The 25932-nt window shown below is 40.2% G+C and overlaps 1 protein-coding gene across 10 annotated transcripts in view; it reads left to right on the top strand.

Moving 5' to 3' along the window:
* The window catches only part of RNF157 (ring finger protein 157), a 108206-nt gene that overhangs the window by 52568 nt on the left and 29706 nt on the right, over positions 1-25932 (top strand). For 6 of the 10 annotated variants that reach the window (XR_014025329.1, XR_014025330.1, XM_081319510.1 and 3 more), the window contains exons 3-5: positions 12962-13050; positions 23943-24084; positions 25286-25414. Coding sequence is in view for 8 of the 10 variants with exons in the window: in XM_081319510.1 (XP_081175636.1) it covers positions 12962-13050; positions 23943-24084; positions 25286-25414 (360 nt within the window). In the remaining 2 variants the exon portion in view is untranslated. Of the gene's footprint in view, positions 1-12961; positions 13051-23937; positions 24090-24821; positions 25415-25932 lie in introns of those variants that run through there. The other 4 variants (XM_081319507.1, XM_081319511.1, XM_081319506.1 and 1 more) reach the window with 4 other exon arrangements.

Here is a 25932-nt window from a genome sequence, read left to right as displayed (position 1 = left end):
TCCGTCTGGGTTCATCTGCTTTAAATAGAGAGTCTTATCCAATTTTGTAATTAATGCTTGGCTATCCAGGCTTTCAGGAAACTGTCTTTGTTGATCTTTCACGTCCTCTATGTTAACATCACTATCTTGCACATTAAGTTTTCCCATAGTATGTTGTTGGTCCTTAAGGTTATTTGCCATAGTGATAGTTCCTTGTACTTTTAAAGTTGTCGGTTCTTTGGATAGTTGTTGCCTATATTCCTCTGTCTCAATAGTAATATCTTCCAATTTTATTATATTCTGAAGTGTAAATTCTTTAGTTGCAGACTGGGTTTCAATTTGTGACTTAAGGTTGGCATGTAAATTATTAAATCTGGAGATAGACATCTCAGTGACTCTGTAGATTGTTTCAAGTATGAGGTTATAATCAAGCAAGATTTGTGGCTGATCCTTCTCCATTTTGTAATAATTATAAATAGTCCTTGGTGGAGGCTGTTTTTCAAAAAAAAAAATCAGTAAGAGTTCACCTCCACAAGTCTAAGCCAAATTCATCTCCAGCTGTTTCAGGTTTTTATCTTAATGCCAAGGTCAGTCCAAAATGTAAGCAAGCTTGTTTGCCAATAGTATTCACTAAATATCCTCAGAGTACTTCAAAAGACAGTATCTTTTTATTTATTTCTTTTTTTGTCCCCTTTTTTAGACTAATAGGTAGAATAGTCCATTTCTGTAAATATAGGAACTTTGGGCCAAAAGTAGAAAGGCAGTAAGTCCAATAAATCAGTATAATTTGGTAGAAGGCTTTTTCTTTTCTCTCCCAATGTAGACAAAGGCTGCTTTTAAGGAGGGTGGGGAAAAAATGCCTTCCCTCTCTCCTCGCAGGGGGAAGCAAATTCAAGAAGCTTTTGACAGGGAAAGTAGACAATTAGGAAAACAAGAAGGCAATTCTCACCCAGTTTTCAAGTGCTTTCAAGTGCTTTGTTGTGCTTTTGGCTTCGGCAGGAAACGGCTAAATGATGGGCCATGGGAGTGGCCTATCCTTTCTTCTTTGGTTCGGAGAGTAGCTCCAAGCCGACGGGAGGGCCGCCGCCCTTCTACCACCGATTGGAGAGACCTCTCCCCCACTCATCGCCTCTCCAGGGCGACTTTGGACCCCTTTACAGGGGGCCCCCAATGAAGAAATCCAGGCAACACGAGGAGCAAATCCCTTGCACGTCTGGGAGCACCGAAATTCTGGAACCGGAAGCCTATAGTTTAAGAACTCTTAATTCTTGTTCCAGGGCAGTGTCACTTCAATCACATATGACTCACCCTTATCAAGTACAAATCAAATCAGTAACAGTTGTAAATCTCTTAATGGGTTTTCTATTTTTGCTAACTGCTAGTCATTTTGTTGAGTCATGCTCAAGAGTATTTTTTATTTTTAAAAAATCACTTGGTACTATTAGCCTGGTTTGCAATAATTAAAACAGACAGTTTGTGCATAATGCCATTGCTGCATGAATGAGAATGGTTGGAAACAGAAGCTCTAAGGGAAAAGCTTCTAATTAAATTTACAAGGAATTTTTAACCAGGGGCTTATTTCTGAAAAAAACATTAAAGAAGATAGTTTGGGGACAGTATCACCTGATAATGTACTTCTATATTAAGTGCTGTATGTACGCAGAAAAGAGGTACTTCAACTTTACTACAGATCCTTACGTGGAAGCAACTTTAACATTTTTCTGAGCAGGAAAGTTTAAAGTGGGGAACAGTACTGTTTTCCAGTGGTAGGCACCCTAAAATAGTTTATAAATCATTTAAGTGGCCAGCCTCCTCAACATTTTATCTTCATGCTTGAACACTGAAATCATTTGAGATTCCAACCTTGCTCAGTTTTAAGATTTAAGGTTTTTGGTTTTTTTAATGGTATATACTATAGAATCTCCAGCTTGAGCAGTGGGCTTGGACTAGAAGACTTCCAAGGTCCTTTCCAGCAGTGTTATTCTGTTATTCTTATTTGGGGATGTTGCAGAAGCCACTTACGTGGGTTGCAGGGATTGTGTTGTTACTTGCCATAAAGTGAGGAGGCAGACAAGTAAGAGCCGTTTCTTTAAAACACAAGTAACTAACAAAAGGTACCAACCAAGAATGAATGTTCAGAGAAAAGCCCCACGGTGACTCTGTCCCAATGGGCATTTTGTTCTCTATCCCAAAATTCTTGTGGGCTTCCAGGATTACTTTTGCATCATCCCAGTATATCATCCCATTGTGCTGCCCATTTCTCATCCTCATTGGGTTACAATATAATTGTGAAGTGTTACAGAGCATATGCCTTGTGAAATTCCAAACGGCTGGACTTCCAACCACTCTCTAGACCCCGTCTCCGACGCTTCATCTCCTGGAGCTCCGCAGAAAACCATGGAGCCCAATGGGATCTGCGCCGGGTCAGAGGTCGCAAGGGTACAACACAGTTGAGTGCCTCAGTGGCCGCCCTTTCCCAGGCATCCACCAAGGCATCAGCTGGGCTGTGAGTGAGGGCGATAGGTATAGACCCAAGTGCCATCTGGAACCATTCAGGGTCCATTAGGCGCCTGGGGCGGAATCATCTAGTTGGTTCCGCCGCCCAGCAGCAGGGGGTGGCATAACGGTGGCATATTTATTTATTTTTATTTTATTTTAGTTACATTTATATACCGCCCTATTCCCTGAGGACTCAGGGCGGTTTACAGGAAATTAAAAAACCACCATACAAAAGTTAAAAAACCAAATTAAAAAATATTAAATTGACCCTGTATACTTAAAACCCCAATTAAAATTTCTCCTCAGCCTGGGCCCGAGAGCTCAAAGAGCCAGGTCTTCAGGCCCCGGCGGAATGATCGGAGGTCGGGAGCAGTCCTGAGCTCCACCGGCAGCTGGTTCCAGAGGGCAGGCGCTCCCACTGAGAAGGCCCTATCCCTGGGTGTCACCCGCCGGCAATCTCTCACCGGCGGCACCCTGAGCAGACCCTCCCTGTGGGAGCGCACTGGGCGAAGGGCGTTTGATGCCGGCAGCAGGTGTTCCCTCAAATAGCCCGGACCCAGGCCATGTCTTTTCGAGAATGTATTCACGGGATCCATGAATCATTTCTCTTTCATTTAGTTGCAGTCTGATTGACAAGTTTCTAATTTCCACTTCTCCAAATGTCAGTTGAGTATTTACATCTTCAGGCCAATGTTTTTGATCAAGTACGCGAGACCAATACGCCAACTCATCGTCTTTGCTATCAAGCAATCTTTTTTCAGTTGACTCTTTCAATTTTGTATAAAATATACTTGGGTCAATGGGGGGATCCTTTCTTGAATCTCTTTCATGAAGTAAAACTCTATGAAAGCGAAGATCACTTACAACAGCAACAGCACATTTATAATAGGGCCCAAAGTTCTGTCTTCTTTCTTCAAAAACTTGAACCAGTATTTTTATTTTCTTATTTGCCTTATATAGGTCCATGTTGCGGTCCTGTAGATCCAAACTTAAATTTGACAATTCTTGGAGAGTGTCACACATCAATCCTAGGTCCAATAAAAATTCTGTAGATGTTATTTTTCTTTTCAAGCCATCATAAGTGCATTTATCATTTGTATCTCTTGTAGGATCATGCATTGAATGTTCAAAATGATGCACAATGGATTCAAAATTATTCCATACAGCCAAAACTGTAGGCAAGTTAGATGACACCTATCGGGTACTTAACATTCTTCCAATTTTCAGCAGCTCAGCCCCCAGTAATTCTGCACATGAATACAACTCTCTACTATTCTTTGCTGAAGCATGGTATACTGTATGACATACAGTTTATCAATAAATGATTGGAATCTATTCCTGAAGTTTCCTTGACAGCACCACCTACTGATAATTCTAGTCTGTGATTAGCACAATGCCAAACTATAATAGAAAGAAAACGTTCTGACAGCAATTTTTTCACTCCACTTTTACATCCCATCATCACAGCGGTGCCATTGCATGCCAGCAGCTACATGATGGGGGCCACGGCGGTGCCCTGCAACAGCCTGGTCTACAGCATGCCAAGCCCCCTGCCTTTGCCACCATGCCAAGGAAGCTGGACACTAGCCTTCAGCACCCACTGGGGGACTTCCCAGACATTGTGGCTATTTATGGGCTGCAGGGCTGTGAGGTGTCTGACGCAGCCACCCCAGGCTGCCTCCCCGAGCCCCCCTCTAGCAACGATGCCAGCTGCAGCTCCGTGTCTGGATTTCATCAGGCAAGGAAGGCATAGCCGGGAAAGACCAACGTGGATGTAGTTTGCAGACGCACGCTAACCACCCCCCAGGTCCAGCACCGGGTAGGCCACCAGCCTGGCTGACACGGGTGAGCACAAGGAAGGACTGCACATGCATTCCGCAGAACCCACCTCCCACTCCTTGCCCTCTCTTACTTAACTAGTTGAGATGGTGTAGTTGGGCAGCAGGGAGAGGTGCAAAGTTCCTGACAACTAGCCTTCACTGCAGACAACTTGCCTGTGCAATGTTTTTTGGCTGGAACTTTTGGCGGGCTCAGCAGCAATTCCTATTGGCTTTCAAAAGCCAATAGAGGGAGTAGCACAACTTGTGCAAAAGCTTTTTTTTTGGTGCAAAAAAGTGCCAGAACGCTGTTCTGAGCGTTCTATGAGGAAAAAAGTCCTGCATCTATTTGTCCAACTTGCAAAGGGAAATCAGCAACTTGGGGGAAATGAACCTTGCAGTTTTTAGATTTGAATAAACTCTAAACTATGTCCATGGAGCAAAATGTGTATTTTGCAACAACTGCACTTAGTGAATTTAAGAAACTTGAACTGCACCATGTTCAAGTGATAAACACAAATGAATGAGTCACCCAACTTTCTAAAACCTTTCTACATTTGCGGTTGGATCATATCCTGGTTAGATTGTCTTTTAAATACACCTGGAGGAGGGCTTTTATATTTTTCAGATGCAGAGGTTGGTCTGGTGGCATATATTAATGAATCTATTGGAGTATCTGTGATGTAATCCTACAGAAATAATTTGACTGCAAAGGCAGATTGTAATCACTTTAAACTTCCCACATACTTTTGCTGCTGCTGTGTATCAAAAACCCTGATATCAAAAATAATAAGCAGATTCTGCAATGGATTTGTTAATAGACCCAGTATAATAACCATTGCAGTTATACTTCAGAAATGAAAGCAGCTGTGAGATAATCTTGTCCTAGTTTAATAATTATACTGATTACCTTCTGTGTGTTGGGTTAAAGTCTTTCAGTATGTTACCACTTGGAGGCACTAAAACACTTGACATATGGGGTAGCAACTATTTCTTTTTTGAAACAATTGTTCTTGAAAGTTTTAAGAGCAATAAGAACCAATACACACTAAAATAGAATGGAGAAAGTGAAGAGAAGAAAAAAAAGCTAAAAGTGGAATAAGAAAAATAAGTAGAAAAAAGGTAAAAAATTTATAAAGATAAGACTTCTGATATTCTTGACAGCAGTTATAAATACAATTATACTTTAACCTCTCTCTTCAAAGTTGCATATCTTTTTCTATAATATAATCTTTCTGTATAATCTTCCTATCATCAAAGCCATAAATCACAAGTTCATTTTTTTTATTTTTACAGAAAAAATCTATAAGAGGTTTCCAGTCATCTTCCTTTCTCTAATCAAAGAAGTCAGTTTGACTACACCCTAATCTTCGTATGAATTGGTAAATGCCAGATTAGTTTGTTGGCAAGCTGACAGTAATATTCAGCTTCTTGCTCGTATAAGATAAGTGATGGTAACATAACAAAGCTATAGGTGAGAATGCCAGTTAGAGTTTAATAAGACCGTGTGACTCAAGGAGAAATCCAGTTCTGAATTAGTCCCATTTTACAAGTTTGAGCTTTTTCTCTGTCTGTTGAGTAACTGCAATACTTGGAAAATGCAGATCAAGTTTTCACTATGTTAAAAAAAATCTCGCTGTGTTCTGTGGTTGCAGAAAAGAGACTCCTGTGTTTCTGGAGGGACTTTCTTAAGGCTACTATATCTGAATTGGAGAAATGCAGAATGGCCACTAGAGGTATTAGAGTGGGGTACAAAAAAAACACCTAACTTGTTGCTGCCATCGGGTGACTTCTGGATATGTGTGGCCTTTTTCTTCCCAATCTTGTAGAACTGGGCTTGTTAGATCCTCCGTGACTTTTAACTTTCTAAAGGAATAAATTTATTCTGCTAAATACTAAATTAAGGCATTTATAAACCACTTCAACCCCATCGGAGTCTAAGCAATTTATAATGTATATAACAAAATGCAGTAATAATTATACAGTGTGTATTATGTTATTGTTACATATTATACAATTATTATATTATACATATGTGTGTGTTATATAAGTCATATGTAATTTATATAATAAAAAGAATCATCCCAATAATAAAGCAATAGAAAATAAAAACTAAAAATAAACTTACATTCTAGAAGATGGAGTAATAAAAAATATATAAGCTTACCTAAACTCACCTGAAAGATAGAGTGTGATGGTGCTGAGGGGCGGGGGGGGGGGGGGGAGGTGGTCAGGAGGAAAAAGAAATCACTTTGCAACCCACCTTAAGCTTTCATGAGCAAGGGTTCTTTTCTGATGCGCTGCAGATAGGTGAGAACAGAGCAAGCCACAAACATGGTAAGAAAAGGCGATGGATAAAAGGCATATATTCTTAGTTTTGACTTAGTGTGGGTTTTAGTAAAGTCAGTCGAAAAAATCAGAAGGTCTTACAAATGACTAAAGTCTTCACACCCCTCTGACTCCTTAGCCTGGATTCTGTATAGATTGCACCAAGACTTGCTTGCTTGCTTTCTTTCCTTCCAGGCAAAGTGTATACCTGAAAAAAAACAATACTCTGTTTTTTGTTACACTACCGGTATACTACAAGTGACCAGTACTAAGCAGAAATGACTTTCTTTTTTGCCTCTGGAGTACAGCTGGTTAATTAGGGAGTTCTGAGACAGCCAGCAAAGAATCATCACAGGATGCACTGCCAGATACTGATGGAAATTAACATTTGCTGGATCAGCAAGCTAAAAATACTCCCTCTCGCTCTGCTGGGCACTTTAGACTATTATAAGAGCAATTGTCAAGGGGTTGGTGGGGGGAATATAAGAACATAAAAGGATTGCTGGCAACTTGCCCTTTCTCTTCACAATATATTGCATCCAGGTACAGATGGGGTTTGCATTACTCTCAGTTACAGGCTGTAGTGGAAGCATCCTGGATAGGCATACGTGTACCCACAAATGGGGATGGAGATTCCCAAGTCTGCTTTAATGTGCCCCAAAATGCATATCTGCAAAGTCACAGAGAATATGAAGAAAATGATAGTCTCATCTAAAAATAAGTTTTCTACTTGTTTTTACCATTCCATCTTGCAAGACATACTTTAGAGTATTGGGCTTCCAGAGAAATAAATGCTTCCTTACTTTAATAGCTAATCTGCTGCTGATAATTATTTTGATGTTAAAATAGGTTTGAAATTTTGCCCTTAATTTGCCCTTAATCCTGCATTTTATCTTGACTTCTAAATCTCTATAGAGTGACCACTGTCTTGACCTCCTTGACTCTACTGTGTTCTAGCTTTATTAGTGGAAGTAAATCTCTTCTGTCCTTCTTCCTTTGTGGGCTTTCTTCTCTACAAAGGGCCTGATGTATCCAGCAATCACAAGTGGAACTAAAAGTGCAAGTCATTGTACACAATCTCAGTCCTTGCTCCAGGATCCTTAGCAACAACCAGAGAAAATACTGCACTGGGAGGTGCTTCCTAGAATAGGAAGAGCACAATTCTGTAAAGCTTGGGGTCACTCTTGGCCTTTGGATGCTGAGATGAACCATAAAAAGGCGATGGGGCCAGTACAGGAATTCCATTCAATTTATATTTACTTGTGATTAAATTTAATTATATTTCAACCCAGGCTTAACTTTTATAATTGTCCTGTTCAGAAATATTTTAAAAAATAAAATTCAGTAGCAACTTTTGGAAATCTCTGAGAGTTACATCAAAAGCTTTGGATGCTGTGTATGATCCGGGGAGAAGCTAGTGGTAAATCTGTGCTTTAAGATCTTTAGACTGGGAGATGATGAGTGTGTTCATGGAGGTAAATCCATATGGACAGATATGTACACACGCCCCCAAGCAACAAGAAGGTGTGTGTAAAGGTTTGGCCTTACCTTATATAGTGCATTTCTATTACAGATCCTTGGGTATATACAAATTTGAATTTCAAGTCAGAATGTTTCATATAGTTGCAAAAGAAGGGCTGTTACTGACCGGCATCCTTCACAATATTATATTATCTTTGATTTGTTGAGAATAAGTCAAAAGACAGGTGGGAGAAAAGGCATCCCAGAAAGAGTACTTCAAAGAACAGTTCATTTGGAAGATCTCTTCCAACTCTGTTATACTGTTATTCTGAGTACAGAGGACTGGGTACTGGAAATATATTTATGTGGCAACATCACCTTGTAAAGTCCTAGAAAGGTGGAATTGACCCAGAGCAATAGCTTATTGCTGGGGAAGGTGTATGCTGCAATAAAATATTGTGTACAGGTTTGCTATGCTATGTTGTGCCAATCAATCAGAATAGAGCTGGAAGGGACCTTGGAGGTCTTCTAGTCCAACCCCCTGCTCAAGCAGAAGACTCTACTATACAAGGGGTGTCAAATTGCTGGCCTGTGGGCTGTATGCATCATGTAGAGGCCGCATCCACCCCAGCTCTGGCAATGCAGAAGGCGTGATACGTCGCAACATGTCACATGACACGGCGAGTTTGACACCCATGCCGTATATCATTTCAGACAAGTGACCATCCCGTCTCTTCTTTAAAATATCCAGTGATAAAGCACCCACAACTTCTGAAGGCAAGCTGTTCCACTGGTTAATTGTTGTCACGATTAGGAAATTTCTTTTTAATTCCAGGTTGTTCCTCTCCTTGATTAGTATCTATCCATTGTTTCTTGTCCTACCCTCTGATGCTTTGGAAAATAAATTGACCCCTTCCTCTTTGTGGCACCATCTCAAATACTGGAATACTGCTATCATGTCACCCCTATTTCTTCTTTTCTCTAGACTAGCCAAATCCAAATCCTGCAACCGTTCTTCATATATTTCAGTCAGCAGGCCTTTAATCTTTGTTGCTCTTCTCTGTACTTTTCCAAAGTCTCAACACCTTTTTTGTAATGTGATGACCAAAACTGGATGCAGTAGTCAAAGTGTGGTATTATTAAGGCTTTATAAAGCAGTACTAATATAGGTAATCCCCGAGTTATGAATGTTCCCTAAGCGAACATTCGAAGTTATGTGACAAGCATTTCCTAGTATTTACGAACAAGTCTGGAAATTACAAATTTTGCAGCACCACAGCAGTCGTTCACCCTTGCGAAGATCTAGAGAGCCTTTGTTTCTTGGCCTATTTCACTGCTTCAGGCCATCGGTGCATTCATAGAGAATGGAGGCCTAAAGTACCGCAAGATCACAAAAGATCAGTAGTGCAAGATCTCACACTACTGATCTTTTGTGATCTCATAGTACTTTAGGCAGTGCTTTTTCTCTAAAAAAAAGGTGCCGGAACACTCATCTTGTTAATCTTTTATTTATAAGGTAAAAGGTAAAGGTAACCCTGCACATGCGTGCTAGTCGTTTCCGACTCTAGGGGCCAGTGGTCATCTCCGTTTCAAAGCCGAAGAGCCAGCGCTTGTCCGAGGACATCTCTGTGGTCATGTGGCCGGCATGACTAGATGCCAAAGGTGCACGGAATGCTGTTACCTTCCCACTGTAGTGGTCCCTATTTTTCTACTTGCATTTTTACGTGCTTTCAAACTGCTAGGTTGGCAGAAGCTGGGACGAGTAACAGGTGCTCACTCTGTTACTTGGCACTTGGGATTCGACCCGCCAAACTGCCGACCTTCTGATCGACAAGCTCAGCGTCCTATACACACACACACACACACACACACATATACACATATACACATACACATACACACATATATAGATATATATTTACTGATTATCTGAATTTTTGTCACTCAGCCTTAGCTGCACAATCACTGGGAAGCGGGATGTATTAAAATATGACACAAATTCCACCCCTTACATCACAACACCAGTACAAAAGGGGGAAGCTTATATTGTGGTAGTTTTATTGTATTGTATTATTACTGTATTCTGGAACTGAGTACTGTAGATTATTTTTGAAAATAGGCAAATCCTTGTCTGAAATAATGCTGTTTTTTTATGGATTCACACATTATGCTGAGCCCTATTGTTTAACTGTAATAAATCACCATTGGCAGGATTCATACATATGGACCCACAGTCTAGGAGGTATACTATATTTATTCATACTTTATATATACTATAAATTATGCATCTAATCTGGATTCGGCAAACATGCTAAAGTGGATCAATCATTTGCTGCTTAAAGTGATGTTTGAATCCAGTCATTGCAAAGCAACATTTATGACACAGTGTATATCCTAAATAAGTTAGTTTGGGGCATAGTCAAGAAACTATGGCCTAATAATATGATGTGTGAACTTATTTAGAATATCCTCCCCTTCTGCTTGCAAGGAAACGCTTTTTTGTCTTGCTTTCTGATGTCTGACGAATCTGCTGATGCGGCTGGGCCGGGCGTCGCTGGTGGAATCCCCTGGAGTTGGAGTGGCTGGTGCTGTGGGAATTGCGGGGCCTGCTCTACACAGGGCTGCATGTGGTGGGTGGTGTTGCTGGTGGGGCAGCTGTAGGCAGGGGCGCGGGGGATGGTGGCAGTGGGCTGCCCCCTGAGACCAGAGTCAGGTGGCGGGGCGGGCAGCTGAGGTAGCGGCAGGTGTCCAGCACCGGGTAGGCCACCATCTGGCATGGCCTGTGGAAGGTCAGCCACCTGCAGTGCCCCACTTCCGTCACCTCCACGCCCAGCACCCGCAGCCACCCCACCAGCGCTGCCTACCCCACTGTGTAGAGCGGGCCCTGCGGCTGCCACAATACTAGTTGCTCTGGTGCTGACTCTGGCCTTGGGGGGCAGCCCACCACCGCCACCCTCCGCGCCTCCGCCCGCAGCCAGCCTGGCAGCGACGCCCCCGCCCCCCCGCAGCCTTGTGTAGAGCGGGCCCCGCGGCTCCCACAGCACCAGCCGCTTCAACCCCAGGGGGCATCCCGCCAACAACACCCCCCGTGCCCCTGCCCCCAACAGTGCCACCACCCCTGCCTCCTGGTCCCCACTTACTTAGTTGAGATGGTGAAAGTTGGGGAGCAGGGAGGGGTGCAAAGTTCCTGCCACCTTGCTTTCTCTGTAGACAACTTGCCTGTGCAACGTTTGCCGGCTGGGTCTTTTGGCCCACTCAGCAGCAATTCCTATAGAGGTAGTAGCACAGCTTGTGCAAAAGCTTTTTCCCCCCTTTTTTGTGTGCAAAAAAAGGAATTTTTGTGCTGGAATGCCATTCTGAGCGTTCTATGAGAAAAAAAGCCCTGACTTTAAGCCTCTGTTCTCTGAAAATGGAGGCCTGGATAAGAACTGTGACAAAAGGCTTTCCAAATGGAGGGAAGGCCTGAAACATCTAAGCCTTCCCTCCATTTGCAAAGCCTTTTGCCATCTTTGCAAAAAAGGCTTTGCCAATGAAAACGGAGCCCCAGAATGATGTGTGCATTGCTTATGGCCTCTGTTTTTGTTGGCAAAGGCCTTTCTTCAAGCGCATTTTGTGTGGCGACTGGAAGACTGAAGTCAAGTGATATCACGCCCCCCCGCCCCCCCCTCGAGGAACTTCCAGTCTCAGCACCCAAAGTGTTTGCAAGCTGGCCGGATGCTTTGAGTCAAAGCCTCCCATCAGCTTGCAAACACTTCGCGCAGAGAGTTCTGGGCACCGTGATCTTGTGCAGCAGAGTGACTGGAGAGGAGACAGCTTGCTAAATTTTCACAAGGTAAGTGGCCTGGCATGGCAGAATGGGGTTGGGGTTGGGAAAGCAATTGTGAGGAGAATGAGGTATCTCAGTGGGTCAGGGGAGACTTTGGGTGGTCTGAATTAGGTGGCTGGTTCCATCACTAGGCTCCCTTTGGCCTTCCCCACCCTGGAATACCTCATGTGCACTTAACAAACTGCGCATTCGATTAGCAAATGCGTGGGTGAAAGGGGTGATCACATTCAAGGTATGCCATTCACTCGTACAAATTCTCGAATTACGAATGGAATGGGCAGGATCCATTACGTTTGTAACTCGAGAGCTACCTGTACTTCATGTGGTTTTGATTCTCTTTATACAACCAAGGATTGTATTTCTGTCTAGTTCTTGGAAAACAGCCCTTATGGGTAGAAGTTATGTTATGATGGTGCAGTGCTGTTTTTGTCATTTTACCTGATCCTACCTGCATACTGAATTGCAGAATTCAGGGAAAAAAACCAAGGCTAATTGTGCTTTGGGTCATAATGCAGTGCATATTGATAGCTTTTGGGAGGTCTCATCTGTCGTATGTCTAGGCTGTACAGGTAGTCCTTGACTTACAGTCACAATTGAGCCCAAAATTTCTGTTTTTAAATGGTACATTTGGTTTTGCCCCATTTTGTGACCTTTCTTGCCACAGTTGTTAAGTGAGTCATTGCAGTTGTTAAGTTAGTAACATAGTTGTTAAATGAATTGGGCTTCCCCATTGATTTTGCTCATCAAAAGCTTGCAAAAAGTGATGACATAACCCCGGGACACCGTCATAAATATGAGTTATCAAGCTGATCTGAATTTTGATCACATGACCATAGAGATGCTGCAATGGTCGTAAGAGTCAAAAATGATCATAAGTCACTTTTTTCAGTGCCGTTGTAACTTCAAACAATTGCTAAACAAACTGTTGTAAGTTGAGGACTACCTGTATTGCTTATGCGTGAAGGTTAATTTATTCGCTACAGTTCAAATCTCATTGTCTGACTTATATTCCAACATCTAAACCTTGTATTTCCTCTTGTGTTCTGTTTAGTTTCCATATGCAGCGCCTCCACCCCAGGAGCCAGTGAAAACTTTGAGGAGCCTGATCAACATCCGCAAAGACACACTGCGTTTAGTCAAGTAAGTCGGTGATTTCAGAACAGGGATTTGTTCTGCACTTTGAACCTTTAACTCAATCAAAGCAGGAAAGAGTACCCCAACAAAGAAGAATGCCTAGCATTAAAATGACTTAGTGAATGGGACTTCCTGTGGCTTAAGGCTTTTTGAAGGGAACTTGTTTGCTTGAGTGGGTTTGCCTAGGAGCTGTAAAAGAGAATACAAAGTTAGACCAGACAGGGCTGTGATGTGGTAACTACAGATTTGCTACTTTCCAGTCCAGCCTTTCTCAACCTTGTTTTTTCCAGATGTAAATCCCATAATTCCAAGCCACCTTGGTTGTGCTAGCTGGGAATTCAAAGAATTATCATCTCCGTACTTTTCAAAGGCCCAAGCTGGAAAAGCTAATCCAGGTCAAGATTGGCTTTGCAAGGATTTTATCTTCCTAACTCAGCTTTCTATAGCCTCTGTGGGTAGAATCACAAGGAAATGACCTGGGACCTTCTACAGGAAAAGCAGAACATAAATTGGCAAATATTTCTTGGCCTAATTAACTGGAAACTTTGATATATGTATAAATGTAAATACATTGTGGACCAAATTCCCTTGTCTAGTACAATAGCATGGATGGTGCATAGTATATGGCATGCTGTTTTAGCTATTTCTCTGGAACAGTGCTGCTCCTCCCCTATTTAGATGACTTGGGGATATTTTTATTTTCCAAATTTGGGTTAAGACAAAAACCTCGGGTGTTTTGGAGAATAAATCAGTTCCCTCTTCCCTGTTACAAGCCTTCAACTAAATGTCTATCATGTCACCTCAAAGCCTTGTCTTTGTTAAGCTAGGTAAAGGTTCCCCCGCACACGCATGCTAGTCGTTTCCAACTCTAGGGGCCGGTGCTCATCTCCGTTTCAAAGCCAAAGAGCCAGCGCTTGTCCGAGGACAACTCCGTGGTCATGTGGCCGGCATGACTAGACGCCAAAGGTGCACGGAACGCTGTTACCTTCCCACCGTAGTGGTCCCTATTTTTCTACTTGCATTTTTACGTGCTTTCGAACTGCTAGGTTGGCAGAAGCTGGGACGAGTAACAGGCGCTCACTCTGCTACGCGGCACTTGGGATTCGATCCGCCAAACTGCTGACCATATGATCGACAAGCTCAGCATCCTAACCCACTGAGCCACCGCGTATCTAATTCCCTCAGATGTTCATTGTATGATTTAAATTTAATTTAATTTAATTTAATTTATTAATATTTGTATACCGCCCTTCTCCCGAAGGACTCAGGGCGGTGTACAGGGCAAGAATAAAACACGAAGCTACAAAAATTAAAAAGTAATTAAATACATGCCCAACAATAAATACATTAATAAAACCCCAATAAAGTGATAGTAAAAACCCCACCAATCCCCCCTCAGGCCAGGCCGGCTTGTTCGAACAGGTATGTTTTCAGATCGCGTTTAAACCCCACATCCTCTTCTCATCTTTGTTGCTCTTTTCTGTACCCCCCCCCCTTTTTTTTGATTGTGGTGACCAGAACTGGATGAAGTATTCCAAGTGTGCCCTTATTAGTGCAATATAGAGCAGTACTGCCACTTTTTGTCATCTTGATGCTAACCTTCTGTTGATGAAGTCTAGGATTGTGTTGTCTTTTTTGCCAGCTGCATCACACTGTTGGCTCATACTTAAGTGGTGGTCCTCTAGGACACGTAGATCCCTCTCACAGGTACTACTGTTGAGCCAAGTATTGCCTATTTTGTACCTGTGTGTTTGGTTTTTCCAGCCTAAGTACAGGATCTTACTTTTCTCACCACTGAATAGCATTTTGTTGGATAGGACCCAATACTCAAATATGTCAAGATCCTTCTGAATCTTGACTCATCTTCCAAAGTGTTAGTAATTTCCCCCAGCTTGATGCCATCTGCAAATTTGATGAACACCCCTTCAATCCCTTCATTTTGGTCATTTATGAAAATGTTGAAGAGCACTGAGCCGAAGGCAGAACCTTGAGCTACGCCACTGCATGCTTCCTTCCATGAGCTGTAGTTCCATTGAGGACTTTACATTGAGTGCAGTTGGTGAGCCAACTGCAAATTCATCTACTGGTGGTACTGTGTATGCCACTTTGTTCTATCTAAGAAGTACACTATGATCGACTTTATCATATGCCTTACTGAAGTCTAAGTATACTGTATCCACAGCATTTCCTTGGTCCACTAATTTAATCACTTTATCAAAGAAGGCAGTAACGTTTGTTTGGCATGATATGCTTTTAACCAACCCATGCTGGCTTCTAGTAATCACCTTATTTATTTCTAGTTCTTTCTTGCCCTGTTCATCCACTGCTTGATTATCTTTTCCAGGATTTTTCCAGGTGTTGATGTCAAGCTGATTGGTCTATAGTTTCCTGGATCCACTCCCCCCACCCCTTTTTGGAATATTGGGACCACAACTTTTCCAGTCCTTTGGCAGTTTCCCAAGAGTCTGAATTTGTTCAGTTGCCTATGCCAGCATCATGGTGAATTCTAGTATGCTGTGGTCACTCTACCCCAAAGTTCCTACAACTCTACAACTTCATCCCTATTAATAAGAATTAACTCTAATATAGCTGACCCTCTAGTTCCCTCCTCCACCTTTTGGATGACAAAGTTGTCAGCTAACATTTCAGGAACCTCTTTGATCTCCCACTCGCTTCTGCAGAGCTTGTTTGATATCAAGATAGTTAAAGTCCCCCATTACGACAGTGGTGTGTTGCTTGCATATTTAGCCAACTGTAGTATATACTTACAGCAATGTCATTTTTTTCCTCCCAATATTTCCTCAAATATTTTCAAGAAGCCTTTCATCCTTGGTATTGTGTATTACTCTAGAAATATAGTAATTCTTTACATGCAATGCAGCAACAACATGTTTGCAGCTTTTAGATTGCGCAAAACACAAATATATCAGAAGAGGCAAGCTTCCCTCTGCAAATATAATTCCCTCTGACATGTATTTATGTGAAGCAGTTCTTGTCCCCTTCTGATTGTATTTGTGATTTAAATGTTGACGCTTCCTAGCTCTCATCAGACATGAAAATCAATCACCAGAAGTCCCCATCTTTATGGATTCCTTTAATTGGGAGGTCTAACTATTCAATCTCATAGGCCAGCTGCTTATTGACAGTGTCATGTCCTCTAGGACTCTTGAAAGCTGGGTGGTATTTTTTTTTGAACTTGACTTCAGAGGGTAAAGTGAGAATTAGCTCCGAAGAACGATTATGTACAGATGTTGCCTGTTGGAAACAGTCCATCCGCCCTTGTGCAGCAGGGCGTATCCGTGTGCAGCTCCTCAAGATTAACACGGAGATTAAGTGTGAACAATTCTGGGGAAGAATTTCTGCAAGTGTTGTGTAAGATGATTTGATCAGTTTCTGTCTCTTTTTGGTCTTTATCTTCCCCGTCTGGCTTTCAGGATAACTACAGGTGACAATAGGATTTAAATAAAGTTAAATTCATTTTTGTTGCTAGGCTGGGATAAGAGGGGAATCAGTGCTAACAGTTTAGTTCTGTGTGGAGGAGGGGAGAACTTCCTTAGTGGCCCATGCCCCTTTCTTCAGTCCTGAGAACTGAATTGTTGGATTCTGGATGGCATAACAGCAATTATGAACAGGTCTCAGTATAAGATACCATATTTTTTACCAAGTTAATAAGCCTTGAATTTTATTGCTAACTGCTCTCTACAACCTTCCCCCCCCCCCGATCTAGAACTTGCATATGGTTCTACAAGCGCGTTCAGAAATTAAGTGTGGCTTAAAACAGACATCCTTGCAATGGAAGCTATTTATAATGGTTCTCTGTAAATGCGCTGCCATGTATTCCTTTGGGTTTGCTCTGTTTTTGTAAAGGTAACAAGTCTGTGTTTGTCTCCAGAGAATCCAAACAATAGGTAAAGATGTAAAACATGCAAGCAGGGCCTTAGTTGGTACTTGTTGTTTTCATCCTGCAATTCAGCAATGTCAGTTTTCATTAAATCAGGTAGATAATCTTCAATTGCCACTTTCTCGGCAACGACCTGGAAGAATTTTATTATGCTAATGGACTAGCTTTCTGGTGTCATATTCTTATCCTTTATCTCTTCTGTTCTCATACTCGTACTCAGAGTCAGTGATTCTGGGCAAAAGCTCTGCTCTCCCTGTAATAACCGGAGGCTTGAATGCTTTTGCAGAATTGGTTGAGTACTTACAGTCTTATTCCATTCCCTTATAATCATTGGTGGCAATATGAAAAGTCTGGCTGAAGGTAGTTCAGTCTTTACGGAAAATGACTAATGTGTTGATGTTCCTCACTCCCACCTACCCTAATCACAGTAGAGCCCAGCATGGAAGGAGATCATATATTGTTGTCCTAAAGAGAAGAAAGGGAAATTTGGAAAACTACTGGCAGATAAATAGGTAATAATAGGTAACGCTGGTGTTCTCTCATACCGACAAATAGCGGATTAATGTGTATATAAGAAATATATCATACAAATATTTGGATTATTTATTGAGAAGAAATATTGGAAAAAAATGGAAAAGGGATGCATACTTCGCTAGAAGGCAGAGGGCCATAAAAGCTGGCTGGGTGACTTTGGGCCAATCATTCTCTCTCAGCCCAATCCATCTGACAAGATTGTAGTTGTAGGGAAAAGAGAAGGAGAAAAGAGTACTAGGTATATTTGCCACCTTGAATTATTTATAAAAATAATAATAAGCCATAACGACACATTTTCCTACCAAATCTCAATATTTTAACACCGAAGTATGGAATATTAAAGGCCTCCTTATATTTGCAACAATTACAGGCCCACCAAGCTCTTTTCAGTGTTTATTAGGAGGCTTCTTAAGTCTACGGGCAGATATTTTGGTTGCATTTCAAGGGCTTGCTGTTTGCATTGAACGTTTGGATGAGAGAGTGGAAGAACTTAGCCAAAATAATATGAGATTAGATGCCAAAATGATGGATGCTGAAACTGTGATGGATAAGATTGATGATGATTTAATATTGGTGCAGTACCGCGAGATGGAGTTCGCTGTGAGAATCAGAGGTTTGAAAGAAGATCCTAAGGAAAATTTGAAAAAAGTACTCTCAGAAGCTCTTGAACAGATTCTGGGGCGTTCAGCAGAAGATATTATGGTGGATATAGATAAAATATTCCGTGTTAATTCCTGGATTGCAAGACAAAGGAAGCTACCTAGAGATGTGGTGGTTTATTTTACGAAAAGAGCAATTAGAAATGAGGTTATTCAAGCTTTTTATAATACCAAATTTACAGTTGCAGAGCAAGAAGTTTTAATTTTGAAAGAGATCCCTCCAAGAATTTTAAGGAGAAGGAAAGAATTTGCTTTTTTGGCAGAAGAATTAAGGAAACGGGATATCCAGTTCAGATGGGAGATTCCAGTAGGCATGGTGGTGATGCACGCAGGCACGAGATACCGCCTTAACACAGTTTTACAGGCACGAGATTTTTATGCTAATATTTTGAAGGCAGGCCCCCCACCATCCATGGAATTTAAAAGGAGGAATGGTGAAGGAGAGCGTCAGCTACGAAGGGAGAGTATACAAGGTGCTGAAGGAGCTACGCAGCTGAAAGATGGAGAATCCCAGCAAACTACAGGAGTGGATCAGATTTCAGTAACAATGGAGGAGGTCAGAGACCAAAGAATGACACGCGCTGCAGCCAGACGAATGAGACAAGAGCAAGAACAACAGAGAGTCATGACTACATCTCAAAAACTTACTTATAGTGAAGCAGTGGGAGAAGCGAAGCCGAAGAGAGTGCAGGTGATTTTGGAAGAGGTGCTCCAAAAGCTTCAGGTCTCAAAAGATGGCGACAAAGCTTCTAACCTGGAATGTTAATGGCTTAAATTCACCACATAAAAGAAAGAAAGTATTTCAATATCTAAAGCAATTTAAAAATGATGTTATTTGCTTACAGGAAACACATATTCGAGCAGCTGATCAAAAGTACCTGACAAACTTTAGGTTGGGCACGCAGTTTATTGCCTCTGCTCCTGACAAGAAAAACGGAGTTGTTATTTACGTTAAGAATACTTTAACAGCTACTTTACTTGAAGCAGATAAACAAGGAAGATATGTTATAATTGAACTATTAACAGAAGGCAAGAAAATACTGTACTTTTGGTTGGATTATATGCTCCTAACCAACAGCAAGGAGATTTTTACAAATTATTACACAGTAAGATTATCCAGTGGGATTACAAATCTTGTATTTTATGGGAGATTGGAATGGCGTTTTGGATGTACAAATGGATAAAAGAGGCTTTTTTAGAAGTACGCCAAGTCATGCTAGACTGCCTAAATCATTTTTTGAAATGAAGGATGACTTGGAATTGAGAGATGTGTGGAGAGAAAGGAACTTGCAAGAAAAAGACTTTACTTTTTTCTCTGATAGGCATCAATCTTTTTCAAGGATTGATTTTGTATTAATTACTAATGACTTTTTTTCTAGGATTAAGAAGATCAAGATTTGTCCAAGAACTATGTCTGATCATAGTCCAGTATGGTTGGAGATAGAAAAAGATAATGGAGACAGACGGTCTTGGCGATTAAATGAAAACTTGTTTAGATATCAGGAAAATGTGGAAGAGTGTAAAAAACAGATGAAAGAATTTTTTAAAATTAATATGCATAAAGGTACTCCTATGGAGATGGTTTGGGATGCAAGTAAAGCTTATATGAGAGGAGTGTTAATATATTTGAACAATAAACATAGACGTAAATTGGAATTTAGGAGGAAAGAATTAGAGGAGGAAATTAAGAAAAAAGAAAAGGCTTTAATTCTGAATCCATCTGATGGGAAGACTAAAGAGGTAATTACTTTACTAAGAGGTCAGTTTGATATGTTGATGGCAGATCAAGTGGCAACTAACTTACGGTATGCTAGACATAATACTTTTTGTAATGCTAATAAACCGGGTAGGTTGTTAGCTTATTTGTTAAGGAAGAAACAGAGAGCATGCAATATAGATAGAATAGAATACAAGGGTAAAGTAGTGTACCAGCAGAATCTTATTAAAAAGGCTTTTGTTGATTTTTATTCTAAGTTGTATGTTAGAGATAAGATTCGAGATGCAGACATAGATGGATATTTGCAGGAAGCTAATATCCTTGTTCTTACACAAGAACAAAAGGAAGGGTTGAATCAATTGATAAGTGATGAAGAATTTTTTTTAGCAATTAAGCAATTAAAGGTGGGTAAGGCACTGGGAACTGACGGTTTGACTGCCGTCTATTATAAAAATTTACAGTCAGAAATGGTGGAACCTTTAAGAGAATTGTTTAGGACAATTCAATTGGGAGGAGAAGTGCCTCCATCGTGGAAAACAGCTTTTATTTTGTTGATTCCGAAGGAAGATCAAGATGTTACCCAAGCCAAAAACTATAGACCAATATCGCTTTTAAATACTGATTATAAGATATTTGCAAAAATTTTAGCTAATGGCTTAATGAAGGTAATGCAGCAAGTGATTCATAGTGATCAAACTGGATTTATAAGCGGTAGACAAATGAAGAATAATGTGAGACATATTGTAGATTTACTGGAATTCTTGGAAAGGAATAATCAGGTCTCCGCAGCGCTGATTTTTTTGGATGCTGAAAAAGCCTTTGATCAATTGGATTGGAAATTTTTGGTGAAAGTATTGGAGAAAATGGAGTTTGGGGAAAAATTCTTACAACCTATTAGGGCAATATATCAGAAGCAAACAGCTCGTATAATAGTTAATAGTAGTTTGACAGAAACATGTAATATTGAAAAGGGTACAAGACAGGGGTGTCTGTTATCACCCTTACTGTTTGTGTTAACATTGGAAATATTATTGATTAAAATACGAGATTCAAATAAAATTAAGGGAATTAAAATAAGAGATCAAGATTATAGATTGAGAGCGTTTGCCGACGACCTGGTTATTACAGTAAGTCAACCGACTTACTCAGTTGTAGAGTTGATGGAGATAATAATGTTATATGGGAAAGTTTCTGGATTTAAGATAAATACACAAAAAATTTAAATACTGTCTAAGAACATGACTATAGAACAAAAGGTTGTTCTAGAAGAGTTAACGGGATTTGAAATAGTTAAAAAGACTAAATATTTGGGGGTTTATTTGTCAGCTTCAAATGTGAAGTTATATAAGAATAATTATGAACTGTTATGGGCAAAAACACAAAAAGAATTAGATAATTGGAAAAAATTACAATTATCTTTACTGGGAAGAATTGCAGCAGTGAAAATGAATGTTTTGCCAAAGTTTTTATTTTTGTTTCAAATGATACCTATACTTAAAAAGGATTTAAATTTGGAGGAATGGCAAAAAGGCATTAATAAATTTGTTTGGGCAGGGAAAAAGCCACGAGTTAAATTTAAGATAATGCAAGACACGTGCACAAGAGGTGGTCTTAAAATGCCTAATTTTAAATTATATTATGAGGCTGCTGCTTTATCATCGATAAGTGACTGGTTTAATTTAACACAAGGGAGATTATTAAATCTTGAGGGTTATGACTTGTTATTTGGCTGGCATGCATATCTATTGTATGACAAGAAGGTGGATAATGTGTTTAAGATACATATATTAAGGTATGCTCTGTTGCGAGTTTGGAAAAAATATAGACATAAGTTAAATTATAAGATACCAATTTGGACAATACCTAAACATGCAATAGAAAATATAAACGCTAGATTTAAACATGATGAGACTACGTATAAGGAAATTTTAAGGTTAGAAAGGAATGTGTGGCAATTAAAGCCATATAATATTTTAAAAGAAGAAAAGATTGTACAAACTTGGTTCCAGTATGGGCAGTTACAGGCAAGATGGAAAGAGGATCAGAAAGTTGGTTTCTCGATAACCGATAAAAATTTGGTAAAACAAATTTGAGATCAAGGTCAAGCACATATAAGAAGGATATATAACGCATTGATAGAAATTGACTCAGAAACGGAACTTGTTAAAGATTGTATGATAAAGTGGGCCCAGAATTTTCAGGAGGTTATAACAATGGATACTTGGGAAAAGATTTGGGTTAGAAATGTAAAATTTACACAGGCCAAAAATTTAAGAGAGAATTTTTATAAAATGTTTTATAGGTGGCATTTAGATCCTAAAAAACTAGCAAGTATGTACCTGAACTGTCAGCCCAAATGCTGGAGGTGTGGTTGTGAGGACACAACGTATTTTCATATATGGTGGACTTGTAAAAAAGTCAAAGCTTTTTGGATTAAAATCTGGTGGAATATGCAAAAGATATTTAAGAAAAGGATAAAGTTTTCTCCGCAGTTGTTTTTGTTGGGTATTATTACAGATACTACTGTTATAGACACTAAATTGATGTTGAATCTAATCATGGCAGCGAGACTTTTAGTAGCGCAATATTGGAAGAAGGAGGAACTGCCGACTATAGAAGAGTGGACTTTGAAAGTTTCTAACTTGGCGGAAATGGCAAAGATTTCAGCATATTTGAAAGAACAATCGCAACAGAGATATATTGTGGAATGGAGAAGATGGAATGAATATATTCAGAATAAATATGGGACTAAAAAGTTTCATTTAGTATTTGAATAAGTAGTGGTTTTATATGATGTATAATTAGTTATTTGTTATTTGTTAGCAATATGATGACTATGGAGAGTTAAAGTGCGACAGAATTTAATGTTTTATTTTTGGGTTGTTAGCATATTTTAGCTTATGTTTGTAATACTATACCCTGTATTCAGCTCTGGGAAGTCGGGGAGGGGGGAGGGTTGGGTAGGGGTGGGTTGGGGAGAGGGGAGGGAGAAGAGGGGTTTTTTCTTTTTTGTTTCTTTTTTTATCTTAAAAATGTATTGTAAAACTTTTCAATTAAAAAAAAGTCTACTAGGAGATGCTGAACTGTACTTTCTGCATACAAGATAATATGCTCTGCTGCTGATCTGTGAGCTCACGGTCAGAGAACAGCCTCTTAACCTGCCACTAGACATTTCTTCTGTAATAAAAAAAATGGAGAAATTCTGTTATGTTTATTGGGGGAAGTCCCTACAAAAGCTTCGGGTACAGAAACTCTTGGTGTAGTCACCCAAAACCTGTGCGAATCCTGGATTTAAGAACCCGTTATTCTGTCCCAGTGAAGATAGTGAAACAGTACAAGAAAAGGCAATACCTTTTCTTATGTTTATGTTCTAGAGCAGAGGTCCCCAACCTTTTGGGCACCAGGGGCCAGTTCCGTGGAGAGAGGTTTTTCTGTGGACCGGAGAGTGCATGGGTTTGTGTGCTGCCTGTATACCATGGATGGTGCTTTGCTTCTTTGTGTGGACTGGTTGCTGGCATGCCACGGCCCATGGACCGGGGGTTGGGGACCCCTAGTCTAGAGCCAGGGTTAAGACAGTTTCACGACATGGAACTTGTAGCTCTAGTTAGGGAAAATTGGCTAGATTTGAATGAACCTCAGTCTCTCACGGAACCTCATCAAGTTCTCATGGGTTCCAAGGAACATAGTTGTAAAAAATGCTGGTCTAGAATTTTTAAGAAACCAAAGGTAATTGTTGACAGTAGCAATAGCACTTATATAACACTTCAGAGTGCTTTATAGCTGTCTCTAAGTGGTTTACGGAGTCAGCATATTGCCCCCAACAATCTGCGTCCTCATTTTACCGATCTGAGAAGGATGGAAGGCTGAGTCAACCGTGAGCCGGTGAGATTGCCATACAGCTGGCAGTTGGCAGTCAGCAGAATTAGCCTGTAATACTGCATTCTAACATGCAAAATCATACCATAGAAACTTCCAAGCTGGCACCTTCCAGATTTATTGGGATGTCTACTCCCAGAAGTCCCCAATTAAAAAGTTGGATCTCCAGCATTTGTACAAAACTTACTATTACTGTCTTCTGCTCTGTTAGATGCACAGAGGAAGTGAAGACTCCAGGTGAAGAAGTCAGCAAAGCGAAAGTCCAGTACAACGTGGAGTTCACATTTGATACAGATGCACGGGTGGCCATAACCATTTATTATCAAGCCACTGAAGAATTTCAGAATGGAGTAGTGAGGTAAATTAAAGGAGAGCTGGGGAAAGGGATGACCTGATTGCTATTTTGCTCATTGTTAGGAGGAAAAGTGGACAGGGCTGTCTGTTCATGGAACTGCAGATTTGTAACCTTTATATCCAGTAAGTTGAGGGTTAGAGTTTCTATTGTAGGAATCCAGGTAACTCCACAGCTGATTGCCTCCTAGCAGCAAGTTATAGGAAAGGTGGGGATAGAGGGTACCAGATTAAAATTTCATTGGATATAAGGAAGGACTGTACCCTTGTGTTGATTGAGGGCAATTAGCTGCTTCAAGCAGCTTCCTCCTAATATGCAATAGAATTTGATCACACCTGTTGGGTTCACCGTCTAGGTAGCTTTCCACCAAATTCAGCTCAAGGAGATTGAGATATGTGAGGTAAGAAGCCTGGTCCCATTAACTCCCATTTTGATGTGTAATATTTGAAAAGACTATCTTACGTGTAATCACAACATGTTTTTTTCTTTTGACCATATTTATAGGGAAAGTCTAGGTTCAGAAATTGTGTTGAATGAATGGAGTTTGAAAAATGTAAAAATTGGCAACAGAATGGATTGGCACTATCATCCTCTTAAATGTATGCACTGGCTAAATGCATGGAAGTAGCTTGAACACTCCTTGTCTTTAATCCCTTTGAAGAATATTCTCTTATAGAGTTTGGAGAAGTAAGTTCTCTCTAGTCTGCTGATCATTGGGGAAAAAAGCCTTGCTTTAATATAACATAAAATTATAGGTGTCAGTGGAATCTGTCACTCTATGAAGCCTAGCACTTCCAATCACAATGATGGCATCATCTTGTAAAGAAATTACATTTTTCCCAGCACTAAAATACTGCAGATTGAGTAAAAGTGAAAACGATATTATTTTCCAAGAGCATTCCTTTGAGAAACACATTTTAACTCACGACAAGTAACTCAGCATTAGGTAAAATGAATCCATGTGCCAAGAACCAGACTACAGAAGGTTTAAAAATTTCCCAATATGTTTTGAATATATGGTATATACTATAAAGCAGTTCTATAATATCTTAAATCAACAATTATATATAGAAAATTAAAATTAACTTTACCTAATCTGAGTGGCAAGTGTGCGTTTACTTGTGAGTATCTGTGCACATACCTATACGTACATGTAATATGCACACCACGTATATCATAAAGAAAAATGAAAATAATTTCAGAAGGAAAATTACCGTATATTTTTAAGAAAACTCATCCTCCCGAAAGCTACTGAAAATTACAATGTGAAAAATGAAGGCAGTGATAGCATACAAAATCCTGTGTACAGTAACCAAAACATTCTACCACTGGTAAGTTAATTACCACTTGCATAAAGCTGGTAGGTAACTGTCTAACAAGGCTTGGGGCATTAACGCTGTGTTCCAGTATTGAGTGAAGAAATGAAATAAGGGAGAGAAGGAGGCTAGGAAGTCCAGCCTCAAAAAGACTTCATACTGTATTTAGATTTGTCTTTAAAAAAAAATCCTACAAAAAAATTAAGTCAGTTTATCTCTCTCTTTTTTTGTTCTATATTGTGTTTTTCTGTGTTGTTACTTGTTACTTTTACTATAATTAAGGGCTTTAGCAAGGGACTTGGTACCACCCTCCTTGGATCTTGGATAGGTAACTGGACAGAAAATTCACACAATGACTCACTTGGACAGCTGAGTCCATGTAGAAAGGGGAGACAGGCATCAGTCTCAGACATAGAAAAGATTATACAGCTGAAGGGACAACTGCAGATACCCTAGTTATTGCTTATTGTCTATCTCTTTGGAATGTTTGAATGTTGGAGAAGAAATCAGCTAAGCAGAGGTTAATGACCCTA

The sequence above is a fragment of the Vipera berus genome, assembly GCF_964194415.1.
Source record: "Vipera berus genome assembly, chromosome: 2".
NCBI lineage: Eukaryota > Metazoa > Chordata > Lepidosauria > Squamata > Viperidae > Vipera > Vipera berus.
The sequence above is the reverse complement of the archived record's forward strand: the minus strand, read 5'-3'. Positions and strand labels throughout refer to the sequence as shown.